The 26,198-nt window shown below is 39.9% G+C and overlaps 1 protein-coding gene across 1 annotated transcript in view; it reads left to right on the top strand.

Moving 5' to 3' along the window:
- The first annotated feature begins 10,791 nt into the window (after window positions 1-10,791).
- Window positions 10,792-26,198, top strand: part of fryl (furry homolog, like) — a 69,854-nt gene continuing 54,447 nt past the window's right edge. The window contains exons 1-2 of the mRNA XM_077606504.1: window positions 10,792-11,376; window positions 14,653-14,718. Coding sequence (XP_077462630.1) covers window positions 11,100-11,376; window positions 14,653-14,718 — 343 coding nt within the window. The 5' untranslated portion in view covers window positions 10,792-11,099. The remainder of the gene's footprint in view (window positions 11,377-14,652; window positions 14,719-26,198) is intronic.

Genomic DNA, 26,198 nt, shown 5'->3' with positions numbered 1-26,198 from the left:
GGTGGGCGTCCAATTACAGAGCACAGTGAGATGAACAGCCAATCATGCCTAACTATGGGCAATTTAGAGTGTTCAGACGGCATGTTTGGGGTATGTGGGAGGAAACTGGAGTACCCAGAGAAAACCCAAGCAAGCCCAGGGAGAACATGCTAACTCCATACATTGAGGACCAAACTGGGATCGAATCCTTGAGCCCCAGAACTGCGAAGCCAACCCCCCCCATTTTATAAAGTGTGTTAAAAATGCGTTCTAAGGTGTCGAGCAAGGGTTTCAGACTCGGGTTGGTTCACGGGCCGCTTTAACGTCAACTTGATTTCATGGGGGCCAGGCCATTTTAGATATAATATTTAGAATTTTTTTTATAAATGGATTAAAAGAACTAGATGAAAAGCCCTGAATATTCCGTTTTTTTATAGATCTAAAACATTTTTTTTCTTAGTAAGGGAAAATCTCTTTTAATCATTATGTGCCATATTAAAGTGGAAAACAGAAAATATTTTTATAGATTTTTAGATTTTACAAAATGATTTTTGAACAAAAAACAAAAAAAATATGGATTAAAAGAATTGCAATTATTGATTTAAAAAGAGGAAAATCAGGAAATTTAATATACATCTATATCTATCATTTTAATTTGATCCTAAAACAGAAAGTCGCCACTGATGATTTACTTTCCCGGGCCACACAAAATGATGCGGCGGGCCAGACTTGGCCCCCAGGCCGGCACTTTGACACCTGTGGTGTAGTGGAAATGGATTCATTTGTATTTAGTTATTTTATATGGGAAAATTGGATTTGAGATACGAGTAAATTGGCATACGAGCTGGGTATCGGTACGAATTAAGCTCGTATCTCAAGGTATTACTGTATTTAAGTCTTTGAATGTGGTTGAGAGACGAATGATCATGTTTCATTGTCAATAACGGCGGTAGACTTTCAATCCTTTTTAAACTAGGATTTAACTGTCACTGTCAATGGCATCCAATGAATGATTTTTTTTATCCCGTACCGATCGTATATAGTATCCCAGCAAATTATTTTTTCTTGCATTAGGCTGTATTCTTTGCCTAACGTAAAAGTACTCCGAATTTGGTGAGCTTTCAACGTGTTTACTTTTTTTTCTTCCGTCCGATTGCGCGGAGGCGAGCAGGCAAGCTGGAAATAAACTATAATTGAGCCCTGCTGAGGAAGATTATCCCGAGTGCCTGTAGCAGGGCTTTCGGATCATAATTGATGTTTGGGAAGGAAACCTCCCTCTTTTTTTGTTGTTTTTTTGTGCCCGAAAGAAACTAAAGAAGGCCAGGAGTGTTTTCAATGTATTGGGTTGCATCGCTACTGAATAAACTGTTAAACTGCATTTAAATGTGAGCTTGAAAAAAAAATGGAAGAGGAATGTCTACTGGATAACGTCCCTTCATTTTGTTCATCCCGTGATGCTTCTGACAGAAGACGTTGTGATTACACCCGAGCCGAGCCCGTCATTTAAAGTCGGTTTTAACCGCATATAAAGAAGCCCGAGCTGCTTTTGTTCAACACATTTTTCAAGTTTGTATAACTGGTAAAGCCTTCTATATATGGAAGAAATGCCTCCGCAGAAATGTGCAGAGTAACCGCAAAAGTTCTAGGTCCTGCTCGTACCGAGGGTAGCTTTGGATTTTCTGGATTTTTTTTACTTTTACCGCTTTACCACGCCTCATTGTTGATGTTTATTTATTCATATGCACCATTTTTTGCAATGTTTTGGTATTGCGATTGATTTTGTAAGAAAATTCTTTAATTTGCAGTATAGCTAGGCATTTTAGTTCATTTTTTTGGTACTCGGACGTTTGGTCGCCGGACGTTTGGTCGCCCGGACGTTTGGTCGCCCGGACGTTTGGTCGCCCGGATGTTTGGTCGCCCGGACGTTTGGTCGCCCGGAGGTTTGGTCGCCCGGAGGTTTGGTCGCCCGGAGGTTTGGTCACCCGGACGTTGGGTCGCCAGACATTGAGTCGCCGGACGTTTGACAACATGAGAGTTTACTGTTGAAACCAGCTCTCAAAATTATATTCCTGAGAGACAGAGTTTAATATCTAAATATCTACTGTTGAAACCAGCTCTCAAAATTATATTCACCCGGGCGATCAAACGTCCGGGCGACCAAACGTCCGGGCGACCAAACGTCCGGGCGACCAAACGTCCGGGCGACCAAACGTCCGGGCGACCAAACGTCCGGGCGACCAAACGTCCGGGCGACCAAACGTCCGGGCGACCAAACGTCCGGGCGACCAAACGTCCGGGCGACCAAACGTCCGGGCGACCAAACGTCCGGGCGACCAAACGTCCGGGCGACCAAACGTCCGGGCGACCAAACGTCCGGGCGACCAAACGTCCGGGCGACCAAACGTCCGGGCGACCAAACGTCCGGGCGACCAAACGTCCGGGCGACCAAACGTCCGGGCGACCAAACGTCCGGGCGACCAAACGTCCGGGCGACCAAACGTCCGGGCGACCAAACGTCCGGGCGACCAAACGTCCGGGCGACCAAACGTCCGGGCGACCAAACGTCCGGGCGACCAAACGTCCGGGCGACCAAACGTCCGGGCGACCAAACGTCCGGGCGACCAAACGTCCGGGCGACCAAACGTCCGGGCGACCAAACGTCCGGGCGACCAAACGTCCGGGCGACCAAACGTCCGGGCGACCAAACGTCCGGGCGACCAAACGTCCGGGCGACCAAACGTCCGGGCGACCAAACGTCCGGGCGACCAAACGTCCGGGCGACCAAACGTCCGGGCGACCAAACGTCCGGGCGACCAAACGTCCGGGCGACCAAACGTCCGGGCGACCAAACGTCCGGGCGACCAAACGTCCGGGCGACCAAACGTCCGGGCGACCAAACGTCCGGGCGACCAAACGTCCGGGCGACCAAACGTCCGGGCGACCAAACGTCCGGGCGACCAAACGTCCGGGCGACCAAACGTCCGGGCGACCAAACGTCCGGGCGACCAAACGTCCGGGCGACCAAACGTCCGGGCGACCAAACGTCCGGGCGACCAAACGTCCGGGCGACCAAACGTCCGGGCGACCAAACGTCCGGGCGACCAAACGTCCGGGCGACCAAACGTCCGGGCGACCAAACGTCCGGGCGACCAAACGTCCGGCCACGTTTTTTTTTATGCCTGGGGAAAACATTCAAGCTGTAGAATAAAGATTTGCTCTCTGCAGAATTCCAGATTGTTCTCCACGGAATCAACATTTTTTAGCCAATAATTCCTTTGAGGGACTAACTAAAGAGTAAATCTAGCTAGAAGGATAGTGTCTTTTCCCGGGTGTCACAATCGTCTAATGGCAGAAATCTGATGGCAATGTTGAGATCTGAGTTTGATTTATTTAATAAGGGACAGCAGACATTTATGAACATATATATGTAAATATGTAAGATTGTAGCCGACGGCTAATTTCTATCTTTAGTCTCTTGTATAGGTTGAAGATAAATGACGACACATACTAGTCATACACGCACGTAGGACATTTTTAGACGGTGTTGTGATTGCAATTTTGTTCATCTAACAGCCGGGCTTTAAGATGATTGGCCAAGGGGTTCAGAGATGGGAGTTCACATATTTTAATTGACATTGAGTTCCAGGTATGAAGGTGTTTTGGCTGAATGCACTCTTTTTGAAGGGAACTACACAGTCACCTCTAGAGCCAGCCCTTGTTGATGTGTTGGATTTTTTTGGTACAAAATCTTGCATTGATTTTGTAAAATCTTCCATCATCCATTTGTTATGAAAATACCTAGGACTGAATGAGTTAAGTAAACATACATAGTCTAGCACTGTCTAAAAGGTAAACACACAATGGCCAATTGGGCAATATCAAATCTGAAATGTTTTGTTGAACTTGAGAAGTTTATTTATTTATTTTGAAAGTAGAAGTAATAACTCATGTAAATATGATCCTGAGATCTTTGTCTTTAGTGCTGCTTTCCCATTGCATTCCACTTAAGCCAATTGCAGGTCATATCGTTTGAGGTCGAGCTAATCATTGATTAGATGCTTTTTGTCCCACTGAACTTTAGCCACCCTTGTCCTCTTATGCCCTAACGGCCGTAGTGGCGCCAAAACATCGTTCAAAGTCATCTATCTGGTTCATGAGCAGAGGACAAATATTTTCAGTCATGTCAGAGGAAGGCTTTGAATGTGAAAATGAACTTTTTTTGACCGACCGCTTTAGTTTGAGTCACCTTTTTTGGGTCGCAGCAGAAAGTCTCGTCATCCGCTTTAGTTTGAGTCACCTTTTTTGGGTCGCAGCAGAAAGTCTCGTCATGGTAAAAGGTCTGTCGGTGTGAGAAAGCACTTCGCTGTCACGTGATTTCCAGATCATAGGCGTGTTTTTCTTTTTTCTTTTTTATCATTGCAATGGTGACCTTTTTCTCACATCCTTTTGCTCAATTTGACGGGAGAAGTTCTCACACCCCAACAACTTGTGTTTGTCTGGCAGCCGGTGACTCAGCAACTCAGCCTTCTTTTGCAGCTTGATAGCGGTTAACCGTTAATGCTTATAATAACCTGAACGGGGTGCGTGTGTAGCAAAATATGCGGCAAAAATAGACAAGTAATAGGAAAAAATGAGGAGTGAATGAGAAAAGTGAAGCTATCAAGCATGGCAACAGAAAAGATTGTCATAAATGACAAAAATATGTGCGATAAAGTCATATACTTTTGAAAAATTAAGTTGGAAAAATGCCATATAAATTAAATGGAGCCAGCATCTGGAATATAAAGCCCACACATTAATAAAAATAAAATTTAAAAAAAGAGAAATTTGGATATATTTTTTTGAAGAACAAATAAGTGCAAAGATGCTGGCAAAAAAAATGAAAATTGGTTAGAGTTGAAAAAATACTCTAATGTCAAATGCAAAAAAATGATGATATTAGAAGTGAAAATCAGACTACACCCAACAAAAATAACACAAATATTCACAATTTTTTTTTTTAAAGTCAATAAGAAAATATGATGTTCATTAAAAAAAATAATTTAAATGAAAACAACTAAATTTGGTCAAATAAAACTGATACAAATCCCAAACTTCCAAAAATGGACCAAAAAATCCGGACAAAAAATTACACAATTATTCACAACTTAAATTTAAAAAGAAATTAAGTCAATAAAAACATACAATGTTCCAAAAAACCATTTAAATGAAAACAACAAAAAATGCTCAAATAAAACTGATACAACTTCCAAAAAATGCACCAAAAAATCCTGACAAAAAATAACACAAATATTCACAACTTAAATAAAAAAAAAAGTCAATAAAAAAATACGATGTTCCAAAAAAAAACATTTAAACGAAAACAACAAAATTTGGTCAAATAAAACAGATCCAACTTCCAAACTTCCAAAAATGCACCAAAAATCCTGACAAACAGGCAAGAGTGTTACACTACAATAAATCTTCATCTAATATAAAATTTGCATTACATTCAGACCTTAACAGATCTCTTTGCTATAAAAGTTGCATGCTAGTTGCTAATAACGCTCTAAATTTGGTGACATCTTTTTTAAATTTGTTTTTATCAACGTTGCTGAGGCTAAACTGGGCGGAAAGTACTCTTTAGGACGCCGGGGATAAATTATGTAACAGCTTGATGTCGGAAGGTAATCTTCAGATTATTCCGCCGCTTCGGGACGAGGTTTTAATCCGGTGCCGGCCTAAAGATAAACAGAGCACGACAGAACCATCACCGTTGCCAAGAGAACGGGACCGGTCGCAAGTCAAACGCAGGGCACGCGTGAGACTGTGTTTCGTGTCTTCATGTCCAATGTTCACACGAAGGAGTTTTAATTTTAGGGAAACCCCCGCTTTGTGGCCACGACGTCCGTTCTACGTGTGAAACGTGTCGTTAGTGGCATGAAGTTGAGGTTTTCGTAGCGCTGTGAGCTAAGTAAGCACTGTGGGAACCAAACGAACGGGGCGTCGGTATTAATCTCTTTGTTTGTTTGGGCCGATTGTGAAAAGTGCAAAGTTGGCTTTTCTTCCCCGCCTTTTGTTTTTCGGCCTTCCAAGTTCGTGTAGCTTTTCATTGTGTGGCGAAAAGCGCTGGACAGATGACCAACGTGTCTGGCAAAATCACGCACTTGCCGTAGTTCTTCTAATAGGGGCTCTGAAATAAATGGCGTGCCTGTGTTGTTAATCACCGCCTGCGTCATCTGATCTTGTTTCGCAGGAAACATCTTGACTGCGAAAATATTTGAACATTGCTCTGACAGTACGTATTGAAACATGTTTAATCAAGTGGTATCTGCAAAAGGCAGATAAGATGAAAAAATAATTAAGGAAAAAAGTACTTTTAGGTTTTACATTAAAACTTGAAGAAGCTTAGTAGATTCAAATGAATACAAAAACTTTTAAATATATAAATATCTCCAAAACAGATCAAAACTAGAACATAGTATTGCTCAATTTCCAGACAAAAATAAACTTGCACAAAATTTCAGCAACAGCTTTTAAAAAATAATATTGTGGTGAAAATGTAGATGAATATCAGAGGTCAAATATCTACAAAAATAAATATTGTGTGCAATGATTTTTCTTAAGATTTTACAATTTTAATTGTGCGGCTAATATGCAAGAAAATATGGTAATAGGTTAAAATGAATACAAAAACTTTTAAATGAATAAATATCCACCAAACTACAGCATTACGAGACAAATTTGTCCAAAAGAACAGATAAAATTCAACTTACACAAAATTTCAGCAACACCTGACAATTTTTTTTTTTAATTAATATTGTGCGTGAAAATGTAGACAAATATTAGATGTCAAATATCCCAAAGTATACACAAAAATATTAAATAAACAAAAAGGTAAAAAAAAGGGTCAAAATTAAACAAAGCTGGCAAAAGCTGAGAAGTATGAAAATAAATAAAGCAAATATGACACACATTGATTGAAATCTGACCAAAATTTGAAGAATGCTTACAAAATGGGAAAAATCAGAAAAAAATGGTGGCAGAAATGTTTACAAAGTAAATAAATGTCAAAAGTTCACAAAAATCTAAAAGCATTCCACATAAAAGCTGACAAATATCAAAATATGACCAAGCCATTCTAAAACAAAAACAGAAAAACGAAACAAATGCACTCGGTAAATTATTTACAAACACTACTTTGTGACTAGGGTAGAATTTTTTTTTGGGGGGGGATGAAGGGTCCCGTCCGGTTAGGTCACATTCTTCAGTCAAGCCAGTTTTCCCCCACGGTTCGCCTCACGGCTGTCGTCCTGGCCTGCGACCAAAACCAGCCGGGCTTCTTTGTCTGTGCCTCGAGAACTTGAACATAGCCTTGCTTGTTCTCACTCAGTGCGAGTCCCCAACTTGTAAGGCTACCACACAGCTCTGAAAAGTCCAAACACACAAAAAAACAAAGTGGCACTGAGCATTTTTTTTTGCCAGCACAAGAACAAAGAGCGGCTTCCTCAAACGCCGAAGGTCCAAAGGACCGACTGCTGGATGCTGACTGGGGCCCTCAGAAAGTGAGATCTGTTTCCCCCCCTATTTTGAACTCCCTTTCAAAATGTGCAGTGCTTCGTTGCGTTTTCAACACCCCCCAGCGCATATTTTTGCCGTTCTGGAATGTGAGTCGAGAACTATAATTTGACGTGACACTTTTTTTGTGTTTTTGCAAGAGTCCTTTGTAAAAAAAATTCTGATTCTACAGTATAGAAAATCCATCATTAATCTTTTCCATAGTTATGCGTGTTGAAGACATATTTTTGCCAGATTTTGGACACATTTGAGATATTTTTGTGACAGGTATTGGTTGTGATTTTAACATTTTAATCAGCATTTTTTGCATGTTGTATTTTCTCGCGTATAAGCCGCACCCTTAAAATTGCCTTAAAATCGTTGAATTTTTACAATTTCTCACGTATAAGCCGCCCCCCTTATTCCCAATTTTCACATCAATATTCATGGTTTTAATAAAGTACAAATGTGTTACTTTGAATGAAAAATCATCGCACGTGGTTTTTCTGAGATACTGTATGAATCAAAAACACATTATTAGGCTCAATATGATAAGGAATTAATTCATCCAGTAATGTTGTTTTCCTACTGCAAAACAGAAAATAACCAACAAATAGTAAATGTTAATCTGCCAACATCTACTGGTGAAAAAGACAATAGCAACGCGCATATAAGCCGTATCTTTGATTCAGTCATCAATTTTTTTTAAATTCCAAATACGGCTTATATGCGAGAAAATACTTTATTTTTCGGTAATTAATTTTGCCCCGCCTTGTCAATTTTTTTGTCAGTTTTTCAAACAACTGTCATAGTTTTATTGGGCTGCTTTTTATTGTTTAGTCATACACCCATATTTATTCCATACATAATTGTTCTTGTATCTTTCAATTATAATCGTTTTAAAAATATATATTTTTCCATTGGTTGAATGCATTTTTTTTCGTTAATTCCGTAGCAGTGTTGGACAAAGCTATTACAAAGATATCAATTTTTTTGTTATCTTTGTAATAGTTTTTCTGATTTTTTTTCACTTTTTGGTGGGGTATGTATTTTGTTTTTTAGAAAATCGGTTTTCTTAGATTTCCCAATGCTTGTCCGTTTTTCAAATATACAATTTTATTGACCTGAATTTTATTATTTAGTCAAATGTTATATTTTAGCAGATTTATTAAATGATTTCGCAGCGTTTTTTGTTGTTGTTGCTATTTTCGGTTTTTTTTTAAACCTAATTTTGCCCAGGGCTTTAAGACATTTTTTGTGATATATTTTATTCTTTTCCTAGATTTCTGTCATGTTTTGTCAGCCTTTCAGCCTGTTTTATTTACCTAAATCGACAAATGCATTCCCACACCCACATACAGCAGTGCCTTGTTCCCTTTTTGCTGTTGCCGACAGGGGGCAGTGTAACTTTGTAATAAATCCCAGCTGTGGCTGCCAGGCAGGTCAAATAAGTGCACGATTCTGGTGTTCAACACGACTGTACAGTATCAACAATATGCCCCCCTTCCCCCAACACTGACAGAACAGTCTTTGGTCTCTGGTCTCAGCCTGCAAGTTTTCCTGTTTTCTCCAGTGCTTAAAAGCAGAACAAGGCGGGCAGGTGGGGGGGTCGAGGGGCAGGCTGGGTACCCAGAACGACACGGGGAGCGCTACACATTGTTCCTGGAGCTTCCTCTTTCGCATTCCTTGGCTGATTGGGATCTCGGCCCCCCTGTACAATCAGCATTGTTCTTGCTATCCACCGACCATGAGACCAGAGACCAGTACAATTGCCACCATGGCGGCTGGTGTCATTTGGGTTTATGGAAATAAACCAGGTCGGTTTTGAGTTGCGATGTTAGGGAATGTAAATGTACTTTTCGTTTTGGTATAGATCACATGTGTCAAAGTGGCGGCCCGGGGGCCAAATCTGGCCCGCCGCATCATTTTGTGTGGCCCGGGAAAGTAAATCATGAGTGCTGACTTTCTGTTTTAGCATCAAATTAAAATGAAGAGTATAGATGTAGACTAAATTTCCTGATTTTCCCCCTTTTAAATTAATAATTATAATTTTTTAAGCAACTTTTTCTGTGTTTTTAGTTCAAAAATCATTTTGTAAATCCTAAAAATATATTTAAAAAATAGCTAAAATAAACATTGTTTTAGATCTATCAAAAACTGAATATTCAGGGATTTTAATCCAGTTCTTTTAATCCATTTATTAAAAAAAAATCGAAATATTATATCTTAAATGGTCCAGCCCACGTGAAATCAAGTTGACGTTTAAGCGGCCCTGGATCATCGGTTATCGGAGATGGAAATGAATGTTTCAAAAACTACTAGCTTTAATGCTAATATTCATCAATAGATGCTGTTGTATGAAAACTATTGGCTAAAAAACATTTGCTTTGTGGAAAATTGAAGGGAAAAATGCGGCTTGCTAGGTTTTATGATTTGGCTCAGATGTAGCAATTTTTCAGTGTCAATGTGGATGATATGCTTCAATTAATTCTCGCCATTCAAAAACCAAACACTTAATTTCCAGTGTTTAAATGAAACAAAACAGTTTAAAATTGGGGGAAAATATTATGACAAGAATACTTTTTCCCCCTAATTAACCGACTGATAAATGCCTTGCCCGCAAAAAAAAACTTGGTCACTATGGATGACGACATATGTGGCCTCTAGAGGGCAGAGCTTTGCATTTAATTGTGCAAAACATAGGATTTTAGGCACCTTAAACAGTCTTAGCACAGTCATATTTTTTTTTATGTTCAATGTTGACAAACTAAAATAGAAATCATGTTGGAACCATCTCGCTTCTATTTGTTTCACCTTTAATCCCCTTGACACGTATAGTGAAGCGGTTACATCACCTCACGTATATGCTGCATTAGAGCAGAATGGGGGGTGGGGGTGGTGGTCTCTGTTTAGGATTATGTTTACACTGTATACCGTCAAACATTGGCTGTCATTGACGGTGATAGACATTCATTCCAAATTTAGCCAGCAATGATTGCTAGTTAAATGTTTAAACATGTGCTTTATTGTAAAACTAAACTTAGAACACAAGACGTTTGCGGTTATGGAGATTTTATAGATGATATTTTGTGTCTGGAGCACAGCTTGGTTTCTCTCAACACTGCGAGCTTTGTTTTTGTTGTGTTTACATGGAAGTCGACGGCATTTGAGTGCAGCGATAAGGGCTATCAGTCCACGCAGGCGGACGAGTTTAGCTCGCTTTTCGATGCCTTCTTACTTCTCACGCCTCGTGTCAATCTCCCCCTTTGCAGTCTTTCTGACTGGCCAGCCGGGGCGTGGCGTGGCCCGTCCGGTCTTCGGGCACTATCTCCCGAGCAATACGTCTCGAGTCCCCACCCTAGATAGTGCCCACTCGCCGTGACATCATGGTTGCCTTCCGACAGGTAGCAGCAGGGCAGGAAGTCGCTCCGCTCGCTTCAAGTATGTCAGCGACTCGTCGGTCCAGATAGACGACTTTTAAGGAAGCGCGCCATCCAGCCTGCTTTTTTTTGCCATACACGGCCTTTGGCTCGGTGAAAGCGGACGCTCCTCGTAGCACTCGGGTTCCTTAGGATGGGTTGACGATGGCGTGGCACAAACTGCTGGACGGTGCGGCCGAACGCGCCAGCGCCAAGTTGAACGCGGAATATCTGAAGAACCTTGTGCCGGGAGGTGACGACGTTTCCAACTCTCGGGGGGATACCGTGGAGCGAGCGGTCGCCTCGCCAAAGGTCATCCGCATGAGGAGGATGGGCCTCTTGGTCGTAGGTGACACTATTGTGGAGGAAGTCGGCGCTGTTAATGGCGAGCAGGTCGTGGCCTCGGTCGAGCCGCTCCGTAGTAGGAAAACTCACTTCAAAGGTATGACTGACACCAGCAGATGTTGTATTTTGTTCTGATTTTTTTTCTCTGAAAAGTAATCAGATTTTTTTTTAAGCTTTTCCGGTTAGGCAGCTTTGGATTCAGGTTTTTAATGGCGAGATGAATGACTTTTTATACTGGAATCATTGTTACAGTTGACTTAAAAAGTGGACATAGTGGCCCCTTTTTGCTATGTTGTGTTGTAATCCCTGCCACATACAGTAATCCCTCGAATATGGCGGTTTCACTACATTGCATTTTTTTTCTATTCAGGTTTTTAATGGCGAGATGAATGACTTTTTATACTGGAATCATTGTTATAGTTAACTTAAAAAGTGTACATAGTGGCCCCCTTTTGCTATGTTGTGTTGTAGTCACTGCTACATACAGTAATTCCTCGAATATCGCGGTTTCATGACATCACGTTTTTTTTTCCTGGGGGATTTTTTTTGGTTAATTTAAGTTTTTTTATGAGTTCATAAAAATGTGAAAATCCACGCTGAAACTCACAAGCGGAAGCCACTCCCCTGTCCTCCGCTACTAGAACTCAGCACTGAAGTAAAATAATAAATAAATAGATTTTTGAAAATTCATAAAAATGTGAAAATCCACCCTGAAATTCGCAAGTGGAAGCCACTCCCCTGTCGTCCGCTTGCTACTACGACTCAGCATTGAAATAAAATAAAAAATAAAAAAAATTTTAAATAGGGGTGACCATACTTTGCAGTTTTTCACTAATCGTGGCCATGTCTGGTCTACATTAACCGCAATAATCGAGGGATTACTGTAGATAAAAATTCCAGGCTTTTGATTAGTGACCGACCAGGTCATTTTAAAACAAATCATTGTTTTACTCCTCAGGTGCTTAACCCTAGTAAACAAGCACATGTCTTAAAGTATTCTTGACTGACTGTTCTCACGCCCACTGTTAAGAAACGCAAAGGATTAAGTAAGGCCTTTTCACACTAGCGTAAACTTAGTGTGAAAAGGTCCGGTGGCTATGCGGCACAAAAGTGACAACCTGCTTGTCAGCATGACCAAATTTGGAAATGCTGATGTAGGAGCCAGCACTCCCAGCCGGTAGCATATAGCGTAGCATTTCTTAGGTGAGTACTATAGTCTCCAACGTAAAGGGATTTTGAGATGATAGCTTCTTTTTTATTAGACACTTGAATAGAACATCTTTCTATTTGTGGACCTTCCCTTATGAGTTGTCATAACTTGAGATATGGAAATTGTAAACTTTTAAGCAATTGATAAAGGCATATTCATTGTCATCTGCCAAAAGAAAAACTCAGATCTTAGCTGAAGACCTTTTTCTTACTCTTATTTTGTTGCATATTGTGGCAAAATATTGTATTGCACTATAGGAGTATGAATAAACTTGCAAAGGTGCTTACTATACACTCTTTGTGTTTAGTTTTGATTGTGATGGATGAACTTGAAAATTGCAAAGCCTCCTTTTTTAGGAGGGTGTAAAATACTGGTAATGGGAACATATTTGAATAGTTTCCAAGTCAGCACAGAGGTGCTTATCAGATATCTGCGAAAGAATATTTTGAGCAACTATCCTGTCATGAGTTGTGTTAAAAGTGATTTATTGAAATAAAGTCATTACTTATGTTAAGTACCATTATCCAATAAGACGACTGAAAAGATGCCAAAAGTACCTATTCAATATCGTTAATGTTTTTTTCCCGTTTTGTTTTTGGGTAAAATGAAAATAGATGCTTAACTGAAGTACTCCTGTTTGGGAATTCATTTAAATACATTTACAAAGTATTTCCTTTTCTGAATTTGAGAAAACCACACCATATTTCAAGATTTCCCATTTTTATTTTCAAGCTCATTGACGTGGATTGGATTGGATAACTTTATTTATCCCATATTTTTTATATTATCATCATATTTATTCCAAGCAATCCAAATAGAAATGCAATTTCAAGGATAAGGCAGGCCTTCCTATAGGTTTTTCTGACCTGATCCTAGCAGCTGCTGCTATAGAATAGAGCAGGGGTGTCAGACTCGGGTTGGTTTGCGGGCCGCTTTAACGTCAACTAGATTTCACGTGGGCCGGACCATTTTAGATATAATATTTAGATTTCTTTTTATAAATGGATTCAAAGAACTGGATGAAAAGCCCTGAATATCCAGTTTTTTATAGATCTAAAACAATGTTTATTTTAGCTTTTTTTATATATTTTTATAGATTTTACAAAATGTTTTTAACTAAAAAACAGAAAAACATGATTAAAAAATTACAATTATTGATTTAAAAGGGGGAAAATCAGGAAATTTAATATACATCTATACTGGATTAAAAGAACTGGATTAAAATCCCTGAATATTCAGTTTTTTATAGATCTAAAATAATGTTTATTTTACTGTTTTAATGTATTTTTAGATTTTACAAAATGATTTTTGGAATAAAAACACAGAAAAAATGATTAAAAAATACAATTATTGATTTAAAAGGGGGAAAACCAGGAAATGTAATATACATCTATACTCTTCATTTTAATTTGATCCTAAAACAGAAAGTTGGCATTTGATTTACTTTCCCGGGCCACACAAAATACAAAATGATGCGGCGGGCCAGATTTGGCCCCCGGGCCGCCACTTTGACACATGTGGAATAGAGCGACTAGAAAGGTCAACAGAGACAGACCGTTTCTATTACATCTTCATTTGGCGATAAGACATAGGACACAAGGAAGAGGAAGTGTCAGCCCAGATATCCGCCGCTTGCTCATCCTGATGATGACATACTCGACTCCGACCTGCCAAATCCAGCCGCAGTCATGTCTGACGGGACTATTCCTGTCGACTGCATTTAGCCAAGCATGCTTCATCTTCACCTTCTGCAAACTATGACCTGGCCCATATGAAAAGGGTTTAACCTTTTTGTTTTACAAGCATTTAGAACCATAATAAACCATTTCAGGCAGCTACAAGACCATTTTAGCCTGAGTTTCCAATTTAAAAGCTGAATTTTGACTAAGCACTTGGTTATGTTAACAAGCTAACCTGCTAAACAAAGTTCACATTAGCCAATCCTACAAGTGCAGTTATTAAACAGAACCTAATTGTTTTAATCAACCCAGTTTTTTATAGGCACTTATAAAAAAACTAATGCACTTGGATTAGCATTGATTTTTTTTAACTCCTGTTGTTGACAGGGCTGAAATTATTTTATTATTTATGATTATGTTCACACTCACTAAGGAATTTTAGACCTTATTTTACATGACATTTTTTGTGTGTTTTTCCCCACAGGAAACATCCCCCGATTGCGAAAAACCTCCTTTTTACAGAATGCTCGCCGTGACCGGGACCGCAAGGGTGAGTTGTATTTATAATTAAAAAAAAAAAAAAATGAAAGAGACACTGCTGGTAATGTTGTGTGTTCATACCAAAGAATAGTTTGCCTTGTTGTGATCTGAACGCCACTCCCTTCTGCATAACTGGCTTAGCCTGAGTTGCCTTTTTAAGTTGGTTTTACTTTCCAGATGTCATTCATCTTACGTTGTGAACACATTATGCTGTCATTAAACGTATAGTTACGTTTTTTTTCATTGTTATTTTAGAGGGGACAATGTTTGGTGACACCATTTAATTAATAGGTCGTACAGCAGCATGCTTTTCTTTTGTGACAGGGGATTTGTTAAACCTTTTTGTCGGCAATCCCACGCTAAACCGCACCTGCATTGTGTTGTCTTAAACCCTCCATGTTAAATGACACATAGCTAAAGAATCCCTACGAGGGTAAATTAAAGTGTGGTGGGATAATTTAGTGCGAGTGATTGATCACTGTCAACTCCTCCCAGTTAAAACGGATTATTTGTCAGTAGCGGCAATTGAGTTAACCATAACTATACAATAAATTATGATCTCATAATAATGTCGGTTGTAGCTCATTTTCAGAAAGTTTTGATTTTGAAAATCAGCTCAGCCCCAAATAAAAAGATTGTTTCCCAATCAAGATGATCAAACTTCTTTCTAGTTCTTCTTTAGCGGAGTTTATTGGCAATTGGCAAAACCCATGGAAATGATGATTTTGGTATAAAACTTTTTCATTACTTTATAACGCCATTTTTAAAAAACATTACTGTAAACATCTTTACTCCATGTCTGTAGTAGACTTGTCTAGATCTGAATTGCGTGTCCTCTGCCGCTTGGGCACCACTACAGCCGAGGTCGAGGATCAAATTGCAGCTCAAATCGATTCTTGTTCCCAGTGCTGCCCTTCAGACAGGAAATGCATCCGCCAGCCTATGTGGGATTCGGAATGGAATATCCTCTGCTTTAATTGGGGCTAGGAACATACTCATAATAATGCAATCAAAGTCTACAAATCCCCAAAGGACACACATCTTCCTATGATTATCCTAAGCTTTTGGGAATTTTGGCAATTGCTTTGGGTACAATTCATCTTAATATTCACATCGGCTTCGATTAATATATATATCCAAAAGATCATTTAGGATGGTTATTATTGTAAGGTGTAATGAGACTTTTGCCCATCAGTTTTGACAATGGCTAAAGTGAGGTACACACATACTGATAATCCAACCGACTGTCACATTTTTGTCAGTTTTCTGATTGGGTGAGTCAAATACTTTTAATCTTCATAGCTTCATAATATGACTTCACCATGCTTTGTTGACACCAATCGCTGACATGTCAAGGCTTGGGTGGTATCGTGTGGCATCGGTATGTGCTCCTTCCGACTTTGAAGCGCAATCGGCCTGCCTGCTTTTTGAAGGGAACCAAAAGTGCGTTTTTACATGGTTTTATGTATTTGATCAAGAAGCCTTATTTTTCTTTCCGCCCGTTTCACCGGAAGTCAACACGTCCAAGCTCCAAATGTTCCCAGTGAGAGACGGACGATGTTGACGGTTCCTCCTCTGCATTCCTCAAACAAGCGAGCCGAGTTTACACAAAACAGTTCCTCCCGAAGTCTGGCCGCTTTGCTGATAACGGCGCTTCTAATGCCATGTCCTGAGTTTCTGGTTCACTCACAAACACGTATGACATTGCCCTTGTTTTGCTCAAGGAGGGAAGTATTTGGCTCCAGTGTTAGTGATGTCTCAATACTGATATGCTCCTGCAAGACGCCATTACTCAGCTTGTTTAATTGGATAACCAAAAAATACAAATAAAATCCATCAAGCTTACTTGGGAAATGAAAGACTCTCACGACAAGGTCAGAATTCAAAGCAGTTGTTACCGATGTATCGCTGACAGTCACAGATTTTAAATACTACTTACCACTTAGCCTTTAGTCCATCTAGTTCTATAAGAAATGAAAACTCTTGCAATTTCAATTCCGATAGCAAACATCGAAGATTGCGACGTGTAAAATACTTTCAACATAAACTATATTGCCAAAGAACTACTACATTGTCATGCTCATTTAACTCTTTTTTTGCATGACTGACGCTATGCGCTTTTTAGTGTATTCATTTCCAAAAAGTCCTGCTATCACCAACACCATCAAAAACAAAAACAAAAAAACATGAAGTTCCAGGAACTGAACTAGACTTTAAATGCCAAACATTTATGTCACCTAAGTGTCTTAATCCACAAAACTTGGTTTCACTTTGCTCACAATGTTTGCTTATGCTACTGATAAAAAAATTAAAAGCTCAGAGCACATGTCTACTTTCACAGCTATTACATAAGTTGTCAAAATCACAAGTTCAACTTCTTCACTGAGTTTCTCCATTCATGCACCCCCCCACCTTCGTTCAAACTAAGAGACCTCGTAAGGCGGGTCTTGAATGGAATGCAGGCCCAACAAATTAATTAGGCCAATAAATCAAGCTAGCTGTCACTCAACCGAACGCTCTCAATACCAACTGCGTTGGTATGCAGTGCTTTCGTGTTAGCCTTTGTCGACGAATCATTGCGTTGTGAAAACCCAACAATAAACAATAAAAAAATTTGCCTTTCATCATGATATAATGTGTTGATCCTCCTCCCACCTCTAGTCTCTCCTCTTTTAAGATTCATAACTGTGCAGCTCATAAACTGACACTCTGGAATTAGATTGGAATTTCACTCCTAGAGTGCATATACCGTATGTGTTTGTGTATTGTTACACCTCCAAAGTGGAACAATGAATGATTGGTTTAAACTTGGGAGAGAAGGTCTTGCAGTGAATTATTGTGATTTAGTCCATTGCTATTAATTGAAGCCCATGAGTTAAGTTACTATTATTTCTACATTGTTTGGGTTAGTTGGGGTATTGGTTGGTTTTCTTATGCTTTTTACCCTGTGTGTCTTGTCCGAGTGATTGCCCATTGTGTTCACCTGTCGTTCATTCCCCTCCCCCCGCCTGCTCCCTCTTGTGTTACCCAGGTTTTCGTAATTGTAATCAACCTCTGTCTCTCTATTTTAACCCTGTGTTTGTGAGTCATTGTTGGATCATCTGCTTTGTTTACATCAGGCTAAGTTGCCATGCCATGTTTCAAGTTCCTCGTTGTCTTAGTCTTCCACGTCAGGTTTGGTTTGGTTATTTATTTCCAAGTCCTTGTTATTTTTTTGAATCCCCTCCTGCCTCAGTCATGAAAGTTTTTGTTAGAGCACTCCACACACTCGTCCGTAACACACATACGTTAGCAAGGAAAGGCATAGTGACTGATTCTGTTTTAAGCAGATTGAACAGAACAAAGAACTGAACAAATTACAAAACAACATTTTTTATGAATCAAAGTTTACACACCCTTGTTCAAACAGCAGATTTTTTTGGATTTTTTTTTTTTAAAGAACAGCTTTTGGCTAGAATGAAACAAAAACATTGAAACTCACGTGAAAATGGAGCTGGCACACTGCTGCGTATTACTATTGAATTGCTAATGAATAACTCCAAACCAAAACAATCCAGATGTTTTAGTTAGTCTTTTTCTGACATTTCCATACTGGACATCTTGTAACATCTAACTTCACATTTGTAGTTTAGTAAATATCACAAAGGCCAGTAAACAATTAAATGTCTGGTTTTTATCTATCTATCTATATATATATATAATTCATTTATTCATTCATAGCCTTGTATAAAGAAAATTATAGATTGCTGGTTATGAAAAAAAAATGTCCAAAGTTCTGTGGTAGCGGATCTCCGGTCAACCACAGGATTTGATTTCCCCTCAATGAGATAATTGTATATTTTGGGGAAATGCTTATTTCCCGCGGAGTGACCCATTACGACATATTTATCGCTTTGTTCAATTGGAAACCCAACGGCCGCTAGAACTCACGGTTAATTCAGAAATGTGATTTCTCGCTATTTGCCACCAACGGCAACTAGCAAATCAATGCATTATGTAATTTGCTGCAAAAGTATCTCTGGCTTGTTCATTGAAGGCCACCAGGGTGGCACCACAAAGTGACTGCTTGTGTCGATTGTTTATGCTCGGCTCTGCCTGGTTTTTGCATAACTTGTATAGTGGAGAGCATGTGACATAGCGAGCGACCGAGAGATGAGAAATCAACCCAACGGGAGGGGATGCACAAAGACTTTTTGTCTGTCCTGGCTCTTCCCCCTCCTCTCATTTCCTTGGATATTTTGTTAAAAAACATAATCCACTGTTTAACTGCAAAATGACTCAATGTCACGCAGATCTGCTTGGAGGTTCTGGAAACAATATCGTCAACACCAGATTAGAATGTCAGATTCATCAACTGTTTTTAATATCATTGGATTTCGGAAAGGTTTCCTGTCAATGTGAGGGTTACACGAGTGCAGTGATACGTTGGGTTTATGACTTGAATTTGTTCCTAGACTATACTTGGAACTCATAATACATCACGTAATTCTCTCACAGGTCAAACGAATTGACACCATAGATTCCAGTTGTTCCTGATAAAGTGTCCTGTTGCAGAGCAGGAGTTTGTCTTGATTTATTAGGAAGCTGTTATTGATTCCTGCAGTGAAATTACGAGAGGAAATGACTGCAGGCCTGTAAGCGACGTCAGTGTGCGTAAGATTTCTGCATCATTTACTGTGTGTGTTTATGCAACTTTGCCTTGTTAATGGCGCCACAGCCAAGCAAATCATGCTTTGATAGGATCTCGGATGGATTTTGTGCGACACTGGGCAATGATCTGCCATTTTTAAGTGGACAACAAGGGAAAAATGTATGGAATGGTTAGAATTGGGTCGCGAGTAGTTAGTTCGCATGACAGCTTAAAGATACACGCTGTTACTGCCTTGTTAGATTAGAACTTAATTTCATCCCGTATTCGGGAAATTTCTTGGTTGTACTAACAAGACAGACACAAGACACACAAGACATTGTAGACCTAGGTAAGAAACTGGAGCCACACACAGGAAGTCCACAAGGTGGGGACCTTCTGCAGACTAAGACTTAGGTTACCACACAAACCCTTATCGCTTTGATCTGATCAATTTGATCTGTTTAGGTTGTTTTAATGAACTAAAATTGTTTGTAACTGTATTAATGACTTTAGCACTTTGCTAGCATAGGCTAGTGATTGACTGATCACTCATATTTGACAAAAGCCAGACAATAATGCAGTGCTCTACAACAACACGGTCCGTATACACATTTAGTGGTAGCGCTAGCATAGATGGTCTGTAGGCTTTTTGTTAGAGAAGTGCTGCCTTTTGGAATATGTCTCTCCATGCTTTTGCAACATGGCGTTCGTGTTGACTTCCAAACAATTTGGAGATAAGGGCTTGTCATCCTGTTTGCAAAAGCTGTCAGTTAAAAAGGGCGGGGCAGTGGCCATTGAGCATGAGAAGGACCCCTCCTATAAAACAGGCTGATCTGGGTGCGATCTACTTCCTGATGGCTATTTTTAGACACCTGGAAACTGCTGGAAAATGTGAACAAAAATGAAGGGTGGCTTTTCTTAGATGGTTTTGGAATACTGGAGTCATATTGTCTAATGTATTTATTTTCCAAAGGCGTAGTCGCACTGCTAATGTTGTGATGGTGCGACCCTCCCATTGTTCCTCTCCCTCCCGCGAGAGTCAGCAATGACGCATCACTTATTGCCGTGGTGCTTGACAGGAAGTAGCTTTTCATAGGCCGGCAGCCTGGGTGGGGGTTAAGGCGCCGTTCCGCACAGTAGCCGCTCTGACACCGGCAGCATATTGATGACATCACCGCCACGGAGTCCGCCTCCTTCTGTTTGCTGTCGAAACAAGCTCGGTCTGTCGCTCTCTCTCTCTCTCTTGGTCTGCGTGAAAGAACGACGTTGGAAAAGGGGAGGAGTCTCCCCGTGAGCGAATGGGGTGGGAGCGCGGTTGGGGGGTGCCGTGGTGAGGAGGGGGGCTGTACTAGCAGGCTAGTACTGGCACATTCACACACAGGAAGAGGAACATAGAGGAAATATCGCAGTGCGTTGTTGATCTTTTATGCCTTTGCACTTTTCTTGGAGCTTTTTTCCTCGTTTTCTTTCTTCGAGACGCCACATTTCGCCCACTTTCTGGATTTTCATTCCATTTTGGGGCATGAAGTAGTCAGTGCATTGGCCCTCTGGTGGATTGCTTTGCTAGACTGGCACCCCCAAAACTTGGAGCCGACGTCCAGGGGGGCATCTCTTCTAACATGCTCATCCGGGGACGGCGCTTTTGGTGGCTACCCGCAAAGGGCAGCACCAGTTTGGGGATTTGACCAATGGCTTCTGAGACGAGTGGTCAAAGTGAGAGGAAAATTGTGCCTTGCTGGACCATGCCAAACTTTTGAGTCAGCGTCGCCATGCTGAGCCTGCAGGATTCGGTCTTCTTTGAGATCAGCATCAAATCTCTGCTCAAGTCCTGGAGCAGCAGCTGTGAGTACCTGCTGTTTACATACCACACTCTTATCGACGCTGCATTGTTGCATTTTGCATTTGGATTCTCGCTCTCGCCAACTGCTGTGAGGATTATTAATGGACTGTCAGGATGACTGATTGGATTCAGTCCATAGTAGAACTTGCGTGGTGCAGGTGGACGCATTCAACCTCATCATTTACTTTCACTGCCTCCAGTGAATCCTGTCTGAATGGGAACGGAGAAGCGTGGTGCTCAACAATCATAACAAATGTACAATCCAAGCTGGCAAAAGGTCGTATTATCGTACGGCTCTAGAATATTAGCACCAGTACATATCTTTCCCCCGAATCTGATCTCAGTGAGTTTCAGTGTTGGCCAATTCCAAATCCATTCAAATATCTTGCCAAATGCAACCAATAGGGTGTAAGTAAGTTTTCATTCAATGAAATACCATGAAATTGACACCTAATACACATTTTTTTAGCAATGTCACTAGTGGTTAATGTCTTGATGGTGTTTTTTTTACATTAAATTAGCACTTCAAGTGCTTCTAGAACCCTCCGTAAACTCATTCTCTTTCATTGACTGGACTAGACTTGACGATTCATTTTAATTGGGCCTCTTAGCCCCTCCCAGTTCTACATCCCATACCAAGATGAGAGGCTAAATAGCATCTAGCTTTTTTGGGCAATGTCAGGTTCATTTTTTAAGCCATTTTGGAACCGTCTGGAATTTATTTTTAGTTATTTTAATCTAAATTGTTTGCCAGTCAAAGAAGGGATTCTGTCTGAGAGGAGCATATTCTATTAACTGTGTTAAAAAAATTCATCTCCCTTGGAATTTTTTGGGGTTTGGCAGAAGAAGGTTATACAAAATGTACATGCATCCATTGAGTGTGCCACCCATTAACTTAGGAAATTCAAGAAAAATTTAATTTATTACCTCAAGTATAGCTTACGTCAATTGATTGCTCCTCTCATGAATTTGCCTTTTAACTTAATTTAGAAAAATATAATTATTTTCATTTCATGTCAACTAACATAAAAAGAAGTTAAACTCAAGCTTCTCATACTAATAGAATCTACTGGGCCATTACAGTACCTGTAATAATGCCGCTTTCAGTCACTATCAACTGTTTTAGCGCCCAAATTTACTTTGTTTGCTTCATTTAGCAGCACTCAACGCAATCTCAGACCCCTCGAGCAACCCCCAAACCCACTCCTGCTTTTATAATCCTGTACTCCATTCCCTCCGGGGAAGCTAATGTTTCCCAAGTATCGATCTGTCTCCCGCCTCGATCCCATTATTAGATTCCCCACGCTTACTCCAAGAAATCCAAGAGGCACTCGTTCCTCAATCCAGGCAATGGATTATGAACTATCATAGTGGTGCTGCTTTATTGATGTAAAAGTACAACCTCGGGGCTCAATCGGAGTCGAATGTTTTTGCTCCGTTACGCCCTCTTGAATGGCGCCCATAGTTAGTAAGTCAGTCCATTATCTCATCTTTGTGAGCAGAAATGATTCCGTATGATTCAGCCCATACGTGCAATCATGCGGGGTTCAATTTTAACCGATACACATAGTGACTATTCAATGGAGATTTAAACTCACTGATGACTCATCATTTTTGCGACGTCACTGCAGAGTGCAGTGTCACACAAGTGTAATTAACATGCAACCACAGTATTGTATAGATCAGTGTTTTGCAACCACTGTGACGCGGGAAATTTCAGGAGGTCATAAAATGTCATATTCGGAGAGAAAAATCTTAATATTAGGAGATGAAAAGCGGACTATTTTGAGATTAAAATTGAACTATGACTTTGATTTAATCATAGATTGTAGTAGTGCAATTACTGTTACTTTTCCAATAACAAATCAAGTGTTTAAAATCTCAAAATATTAATAGTTTGCCATTTTGTTCCCAAAATCGGGGTGACAGAGTGAAAGATAATGCTTTAAAAACACAAGCACCTGATGTTTTTGTAAAAAAATCCTTTTGCTATATCTAAATATCCAATTTAAATGCATCTAGTGCAGGGGTGTCAAACTCATTTTTTTTGTTGCGAGCCACGTGGTAGTTTCAATTACATCCAGAGGGCCGTTATTTCTTCCAACTAGGCTGCCAAAATTAATCGATTAATAAATTGACAGCTTTCTCGATCGTGCTAATCAATAGATCATTTTTGGACATTCAAATTAGTACAAATTGTTTGCAATTATTGATTTAAAATGAGGAAACACTGGAAATAATCTACAATCTCCATTTGAATTTCATCATAAAACAGAAAGTTGGCACTCATCATTTACTTTCTCGAGCCACAGAAAATGATGTGACGGGCCAAATTTGACCCGCGGGCCGCCACTTTGACACCTGTGATCTAGTAGTTTCATATGATGGTTAATTTTCTAAAATGTACAACTGTTGGCTTCCATACCTATATAATAACAACCAAAACTGCATTGCGATCAATAGCGCAGCAATAATGTCATTCTCTACCTCCCTCGTACATCCCAGACTATGATTAACAGTTTGTCGTTAGCCCCTGAAAAAAAAAAACCAACAGAAAACAAACAACAACAAAAAAGGGCATCAATTTAAAAAGCCATACAGCAGCACCTTCTACCCTTTCGAATATCATTTGCCTCTTTTATTACCACGTGAATTCTTCTTTAATGCATATACATGAGTTGGTGAAAAACTGCTTATTTTTTCTTTCATATAACGGTGTGTTTGCTAACATCAGTCACCAAACCAAAGCCTGTCCTGGCTTATCTCTTATTTAGTTGCAACTCGCCACAGCGGGAGCGTGTTGGGACACAAACACATACATTTGGCACTGCCACGCCACATAAACATTAGCAGCGGGTCTTTTGTCTGTTTTATTTTTTATTTTTTTTAAAAGGACTCTGCATTCCAGCCGTATGTGTGATTGTGCTGTTGTTACTGGTTGTCCTGACAGTGGAAGTGAGCAGGCCGCCGGGAGTTTTTCCCCCCTTTTCAATTTCAACGGTGACAAGGTGGAGTCGCTAAAAGTTGTGTAATCGGGTTTCCTAAGTAAAAAGCAGGGCTCGTGCCTTGAGCAAGAGTTTAAAAAAAAAAAGCATACAAAAAAACACATTTCATGTTAACCAGCAGCTTGCCAGGTCACTTATGACAACTGAATTGAATACTTATATTGTCATTATACAAGTATAATGAGATTTAAAGCTTTCACCACATAGTGCACAAATAACAACAAGAAACAGACAAATAAATAATAAATAAATAAGTAGTGGCCTTGTTCCGTCTGAAGTCCAGGATGAGTTCCATGGTTTTGGAGACTCTATGGCACAGGTGTCAAAGTGCCGACCCGGGGGCCAAATCTGGCCCGCCGCATCATTTTGTGCGGCCCGAGAAAGTTAATCATGAGTGACTACTATCTGTTTTAAGATCTAATTCAAATGATTTTAGATGTACATTACATTTCCTGATTTTCCCCTTTTTAAAAACAATCATTGCCATTTTTTAATACATTTTTTTCTTTTGTGTTTTTAGTTCAAAAAGCATTTTGTAAAATCTAAAAATAAATATACAACTATTTTCCATTTGAAATAAAAAACATAATAAAATGACATTTTCCATTACTAAGAAAAAAAAGCTCAAATAAACATTGCTTTAGTTTAGATGTATAAAAATGGACTATTTAGGGCTTTTGATCCAGTTCTTTTCAACCAATTTAATTTCTAAAAAAATATAGATATTCGATCTAAAATGGTCCGGCCCACATGAAATGGCGTTGACGTTAATGCGGCCCGCAAACCAACCCAAGTTTGACACCCTTGCTCTATGGACTCAAAAACAAACAAACAAACACAATGATAAATAAATAATCAGTATATAGTAATAGATAAATAAGTGGTCAACATAATATAAGTAGTAGTCAACATGGGTAAGTGGTACAAAGTGGCTTAAGTGGCTAGCAATAAGTCTTGATTAGGTCCTATGTGTAGAACTCCAGTTGAGTATGGTGACAGCTCTTGGGAAGAAACTGTCCTCGAATCGGGTTGTCTTGGCTGTTATGGCTATGTAGCGCCTTCCAGAGGGCAGCAGGTTTAAGTGGTTGAAGCCGCGATGCATATATTGTCTTTTATGATGCCAAGTCTAAGATGTTTGGGGTAAAAGTGTTTAATTTCATGGCCCATCTTACTAGATGAGGTAAAAAAAAATACATTAAATGTGTCAAATACATACAATTTCATTAACAAATAAATTAAATAATCTATATGCACAATGCGAAACATTTACCCATGATGCTCATGATCATTATGGCTAGTGACTTTGACTCATTGGCAGCATTTTTCCCAGTTGGAGGTCAGGCCTTAAAAAGAATAAAAGTTTGGAATGCCACAAATGATCGGCATGTCCTAGAGAGGGCAACTCGTGATGGGAGGGGGCATCGGCATGCTTTTCTTGGGTTTCTTCTTCTTTGTTGTTGTTGACAAGTGTAGCACTGCCGCATTTGTTTTCAGCTGGCCTCAGGCAGAAGAAAGATTAGGATGTCCACAGCTCTGATTGGTTATTAGGGAAGAGGGCGGCTGCGTGACATCATGGCAGCACAGTAAACAATAATGGGGATGGCTTGAAAGGCTCTCTGTGCTGCTGGCCATCATGACCACAGTCAACTAAGACACCATAGTACCACACAGTGTGCTCATCATACCAAGAAAATCCAAAGAAAATGGGATAAATTATGGAAAATTTGGACAAGATGTCCTTTTTCGAGCTGTTTTCAACCTTGAAAACGTCTTTATGAGCAAACCAGTGTGTCACTGCTTGGTTTTAATTTGAGTTTCGCCATCTGACTGTCATCTCTTGACATTTGAAGTTTGAAATGGCAAAATTAGTGGTCAACTTGACAAAATATGTCTTTCTTTGGTGTGAACTACTGCTGTTTATCTTTATTAAATTGTATATTCTATTGACAAAAATATGACCTCACAGCGTGCGACATAAAAAAAATGGACGCCCGACAAACACAAAAAGTCAACAA

Source organism: Stigmatopora argus, chromosome 8 (assembly GCF_051989625.1).
Source record: "Stigmatopora argus isolate UIUO_Sarg chromosome 8, RoL_Sarg_1.0, whole genome shotgun sequence".
Classification (NCBI taxonomy): domain Eukaryota; kingdom Metazoa; phylum Chordata; class Actinopteri; order Syngnathiformes; family Syngnathidae; genus Stigmatopora; species Stigmatopora argus.
Note: the sequence above shows the minus strand (reverse complement) of the source record. Positions and strands in the feature narration are given on the sequence as shown.